Raw genomic sequence first — 6,005 nt, 5'->3', positions numbered from 1 at the left:
GTCTCTTGAGACAGGAGAAGTAGCTTTTCTTCGAAAAAAATATCTGCAAAAGGAGAACACCAACTACAATTAGCTTGACATAATATGATCGACAGTTAATATTGGTGCAAGTGGTGGCTGCCTTGATATTCTAATGCAAGTGAAGACTACTCTGACACTGAGACAGTGTAGCGCCACAGTTTTCATAGTATTTTCAGGAAGACGAAATGGATCTGTCTTCTTTGTTCTTGTCTCCTCTCTTACGTGCCAGCATCATTGGACTCTTATGCCTGCATGGATGCAATACAAGCATCATTTGACTTGTATGCAATTCGTACCTAGCTGCATGCTGAGGCGCGGTCGCAAGGCAACGTAATGTTGCTGCTCTCCCTAGCCTATAAGTACACCGCAATACTACAGTCATCGGCAAGAGGAAGAACAAAGAAAACTAATTAAGATAGATATCGAGAAGATGGCGTCTACGCCTGCAGTTTGCTCCGTCAATGAAGTTCAGGGGCTGCGAAAGGCTCCGACCTTTCACCCAAGTCTGTGGGGTGATTTCTTCGCCACTTTCCAGCCACCCACTGCACATCAGGTAACATCGGCATCAGAATGATGGTACATGACATTTTGATCCACAAAACTGACTGGTATACTTGCTTGTCATGTGCAGCGTGCATACATGGCAGAAAGAGCCGAAGTGTTAAAAGAACAAGTTAGGAAGATGCTGAAGGGCGCAAATGAAGTACCAAAAATACTGGATCTTGTAATCACATTGCAACGGCTTGGACTGGATAGTCACTACGAGAATGAGATGGACGAGCTGTTGAACTTTGTTTACAATTCTGATTACGATGATAAAGATTTGAATTTAGTTTCACTGCGATTTTATCTTCTACGAAAGAATGGCTATGATGTGTCATCTGGTAAGGCCCTTTTGTTAGTAGGAAAAATGCTTAAAAGACAATCATAGACTACAGTTGCAACTTACTACGTAAAACCACAAAAAGTGCACTGAAAAGTATATTAAGAAGCTGTCAACATTATTAACCAAAATCATAATACTGTTTATCATGCTTTATGCTATTTTGATGTCCATGCTTCATTTGATGACTTCAGTACCATTTTTGGGGTCATTGGTATGTAAAGGATCAAATGGTTTTATTATCAACATAGATCTCTATAAATATGTATATCAGCATGTCTGTAGCTACTATGCACTAATGTACCATCAGCTATTTTCAACTGCTCAAATGCCAAGACATGCAAGTAAAATTGAAGGTATCATGGTAAAATGTGCCCAATCCATTGAAACCTTTGACGTGTTGTATTTGATTTGTATACTTTTGGAGCTAAAGAACTAATATTCCTTGCTTGACTTCGCAGATGTGTTTCTAAACTTTAAAGATAAGGAAGGAAATTTTGTTGCTGATGATATAAAAAGTCTCTTGAGCTTATATAATGCAGCATACCTTAGGACACATGGGGAGGAAGTACTTGATGAAGCCATTATATTCACTAGAGGCCAACTTAAAGCTGCATTAGATTCTTTGGAATCGACTTTAGCAGATGAAATATCTCTTGCCCTTCAAACACCTCTCTTTCGAAGGGTTAGAATATTGGAAACAAGAAATTATATCCCAATTTACGAAAGGGAGGCTGCACGAAATGAGGCCATATTAGAGTTTGCAAAATTTAATTTCAACCTTCTTCAACTTCTTTATTGTGAGGAGTTAAAACAGATCACACTGTAAGTTAATTCAAATTTTGAATTTTAAAATTCTCTTGGATTAAGTCAATTACACAATATATTCACCTTTGTGTCATCACAGGTGGTGGAAGCAGCTTAATGTTGAAACAAATTTATGTTTTATTCGAGACAGAATCGTGGAAATGCATTTCTGGATGACAGGAGCATGCCCTGAGCCCAAATATTCTCTTTCACGTGTTATACTCACCAAGATGACAGCCTATATCACCATACTAGATGACATAATGGATACCTACAGTACAACTGAGGAGGCAATGCTGCTTGCTGAGGCAATATACAGGTACGAGAGTCTCCTTTGCAATCTAATAATGATATTTTAATTTTATCTTCTACCCCATCCTCACTGTTACATGTATATGCATTTATTTGCCATTTTTTGCATATGAAAAACATTTGTCATGGTGAGGGCTTCATAGGTGGCAGCAGCTGCACAGCGTGATGCAGCGGCAGATTAATATTTGGGTTAATTTAGGATGTTATCTCTAGTAATTGTTTATTTGGATAGGATTATTATGAGTAGAGATCTTAGGGGACAAGTCGAGTCAAGGATACAAAAGGCGAGATATTACATTGTTGTTTGTCAAAACCAAGCGAGCATTGGCAGAGCTTCAGACCAAAAGGAAGGACCAAAACTAGAGGGTGAACGAGTTAGGAATTGAGATATGTCTAATTCAAAGCTCAAACACTACTATGCCACCTATAAATTGTACACTTCTAGGTTTGCAACAGATTAAGACGCATGTTAGCCTATATAAAGCCTAATCCATGCAAGCATGAAGGATAAACTAGCCTTTCTCCTCAGCTACGGTCTAATTTTCCCTATCCCGTGCACCTTTTACCTATTCCTTTATTGTTCTAAAGGGACCCTTCCTAATCCCACCGGCTCTGGCCACTGGAACTTAGGCCATCTCCAACAGCTACCTCAAATTTTCATCCTAAAAAATACTATTACAGCATCCTCTATCACTGTTACAACATTCTCTATTTTTTTCATCTCCAACAGCTACCCTATTTCTTACCTTCTACTACTCTGTTGGAGTTGGCCTTACACCCACATCCCTCACATACACTTGTGAGCAAGGTATGTAGGCGTAGCCTCTCCCCTCGCATGCTTCCTAAGCTCTGGACCACCCTAGCCTAATATTCCCCTCTCGTTGCTTCTTCCTCTCCCTTAAAATCCCTCCCCTCTTGCTCCCCTAGCATGCACCACAACTAACCAAGCGCACTTACTATGGGCTACTCTACTAAAAAAAATCTTATTGCTGATTAGTAATTACAAAAAATTCAGCTACGAAATGTTTAATGCAAATGATTGTAAGAGTTTCATACAAATTAGTTCTACTGCTAGTAAAAAAACAATAATATTTCTACTACTGAAGAAAATAACCATTTTGGAATATATATCCCCATTAACAAATATTTTTAATTTTGATTCCAAACTTCGCATAAAACGCACTTTAGCTAATAAAATGTTGTCAATGGATTGTAAAATGCAGGTGCGAGGCGAATGCGATAGAACTACTACCAGGATACATGAAGGATTTCTACTTGCACTTATTGAAGACATTTGATTCGTGTGAGGATGAACTAGGACCAAACAAAAGCTATCGGGTGTTTTATCTCAAAGAATTGGCAAGTATTGTATTTGATGTGTTAATATATTGATTTTAGACCTTTCTTCAAAAAATCATTATGGCTTCACAATTTTATGAATATATAATATGAATTCACATATTTGTACGTCTAATGCAGTTGAAGATGTTGGTGCGAGGATACTCTCAGGAGATAAAATGGCGTGATGAACATTATGTTCCAGAAACAATCAACGAACATCTAGAACTTTCAGGAGTAACTGTTGGAGTTTTTCAACTAGTATGTTCTTCACTTGTTGGGATGGGTGACATCATAACGAAGGAAATTCTTGACTGGCTATTGACATATCCAGGACTTTTGAAGTGTCTCTCAACATTTGCACGACTCTCCAATGACATTGCATCAATAAAGGTCTTTCTCTGTCTTTACTTTACACACGTGCAGGAACATTTATGTATGCACCGTAGATTGCTACATTATTTAGTGAAATTGAACTTCACCATCAAATATAATCTTGTAACCAAATACCGCATGACAAAGGTAAATAACTTAATAACTGTAGTAGGAAAGTACCTCAATAATAAAAGACATTATTACAACACACATGTAGTAAATCTATTTAATAATTCTCCGTGTTGCAGCGTGAGCAAATAGGGGGGCACCACGCTTCTACTGTCCAATGTTATATGTTGCAGCATGGGACAACAATGCACGATGCATGTGAGAAGATAAAAGAGCTAATTGAAGATTCATGGAAGGATATGAAGAAATTCTACCTTACACCAACAGAACAGCCTAAGGTCGTGGCACAAACAGTTGTTGATTTTGCAAGGACTGGGGACTACATGTACAAGAAAACAGACGCATTTACATTTTCCCATACTATCAAAGATATGATAGGATTACTCTATGTAGAGCCATTGTTCTAAACTCTGAAAACACCCTTTTACCAGCTATCATACTCCAAATACAATCTTTAACCAGCCACTTTCAGCTGTATTAAATAAAGTGGAGATCGACCGCCAGACTCGTGTTCACCAAATTGTAGCAGTTACAGTAGAGCATGTGAAATGTTGCAATGGGTACAGTATGAAACGTGTCATCTGCTCATTGCCTCATTAAATGTATTGTGTTACCCTCTCAAGTAATATTGTTCGCTTTTCCTATACGTTGCTCTGTTCTTCAATCTTTGCTATGACTACTGATTGGTGCAAAAAATATGATACAATGGTAGATATTTTAAAATTATAAGCAGGTGTTCCTTATCATAGTTTGCTGCATATATATGATCCACATGAGTTCAAAAAGTATGTTTGGTCTTTCGTTTGGGGAAGTGATTGTTTGGTTATAACTTAAAAGATCTATTTGGGGAAGTATTCGTATTCGTGCCTGATTCCACCAAATCAAGTTCGCCCAGTAACCTAATGACGTAGCCAAAAGTAGAAAGTGGACTCTAAAATTCCTCCTGATGAATTGCTCTTCTCCTCGCAGCCCATATAGCCCAGCACGTCACCAGGAGCTTTGTGAACACCGGTGTTGGTGCGGAATTGGGTAACACCTCGCCAACATGGGTCCGTCAAGGATACTTGTCGCTTTTCGCAGCTACGTGCGACTTGTTTACAAGAAAACAAGCAAAGATTTCGACCGGCAATCTTGGGGATCGTCGCCCAGACGATTTACAAGAAAATCGACAAAAACTGCCACCCAAACCACAGGGATTCGAAGTAGCAGCGAAGAACTAAACCTAAATTGTAGGAAAGTAAAGGCAAAATGAAAATTAGATGCAATAGATGCGATTGGCTGATAGATATGCAATCGGCCTCCACCCTCAACTATCTATAAGGGGGGTATGGTCTTGACCCTAGAGAATCAAAGTAGGACTCTATTCCAACCCTAAACACGCCCTGTTCAGCCAAAATAGCGAAAAATATCTCAACAAATCCACGAATCCACTTCAATACGGTTTCGGACTGAACACCGGATGATCCGGTGAGAACAAACTCCAGAACACCAGACCATCCAGCGAGTTCACTCGGCCGAAACTCTAAGACTCGGTCTTACACACACCAGATATTCCGACGTCACATTTGTACTCACCGGAGTATGTCACCGCACCAATATTTGCAGAGAGCAACTTTTGATGAAAGAGCACACCTACCCTCACCGGATGCTTCAGTGTACACCAAACACCATCACCGGACTAATATTTGCACAGAACAAATTTTTGCAAAGTTTTTCTTTTGAACGCACCAAATGATCCGGCGATCATCAAAGACCACACCAAACAATTTTCACTAGAAAACATTTTTTTGGCTAAAAACTTTCTTCTTCTCACCGGATAGTCCGGCGATACCCCAGAATCTCCACGGGACCATTTCTTCCAGAGAGCAAGTTTTCGGCGCAAATTGACCTTCTACATACCGGATCATTCGCCGGACTATTTTATACAGAGAGCATGATTTGCTGCACCAAATTCTCATCCCACTCTCTGGATAGTCTGGAATTCAATGAGCTCCTCACTGGACTATTTTTTCCAGAAAGTATGTCTTCTGGCCAAAATTGAACTATAAGCACCGGATAGTCCGGCGATGACACAGCATTGATCATCGGACTATTCGGTGTATAAAAAAAAAATCTGGCCGTGCCATTTTTTGCCATTAAC

At 39.4% G+C, this 6,005-nt stretch overlaps 1 protein-coding gene across 2 annotated transcripts; it reads left to right on the top strand.

The window, feature by feature from the left end:
- The first annotated feature begins 393 nt into the window (after positions 1–393).
- Positions 394–4,295, top strand: LOC133896515 (beta-sesquiphellandrene synthase-like). Of its 2 annotated transcripts, none has more exons than XM_062337146.1 (7): positions 394–574; positions 653–905; positions 1,366–1,729; positions 1,863–2,030; positions 3,247–3,382; positions 3,503–3,754; positions 3,985–4,295. In XM_062337146.1, exons 1-7 carry the CDS (start codon positions 452–454, stop codon positions 4,270–4,272), a joined length of 1,584 nt encoding a protein of 527 aa, XP_062193130.1. In that variant the 5' UTR covers positions 394–451; the 3' UTR covers positions 4,273–4,295. The 2 variants fall into 2 exon arrangements, with proteins under 2 accessions (XP_062193130.1, XP_062193129.1); XM_062337145.1 differs by having other exon boundaries at positions 1,812–2,030.
- Positions 4,296–6,005: the final 1,710 nt, after the last annotated feature.

The sequence above is a fragment of the Phragmites australis genome, chromosome 16 (assembly GCF_958298935.1).
Source record: "Phragmites australis chromosome 16, lpPhrAust1.1, whole genome shotgun sequence".
Classification (NCBI taxonomy): domain Eukaryota; kingdom Viridiplantae; phylum Streptophyta; class Magnoliopsida; order Poales; family Poaceae; genus Phragmites; species Phragmites australis.
The sequence above is the reverse complement of the archived record's forward strand: the minus strand, read 5'-3'. Positions and strand labels throughout refer to the sequence as shown.

What these genes read in the sequence shown, in the direction of transcription:
- LOC133896515 (XM_062337145.1), top strand. Translation starts at nt 452, where the DNA reads ATGGCGTCTACGCCTGCAGTTTGCTCCGTCAATGAAGTTCAGGGGCTG. An exon ending in GAGTTAAAACAGATCACACT is followed by an intron (nt 1,730 to 1,811) that starts GTAAGTTAATTC and finishes GTGTCATCACAG; the next exon opens with GTGGTGGAAGCAGCTTAATG. An exon ending in ATGACATTGCATCAATAAAG is followed by an intron (nt 3,755 to 3,984) that starts GTCTTTCTCTGT and finishes TCCGTGTTGCAG; the next exon opens with CGTGAGCAAATAGGGGGGCA.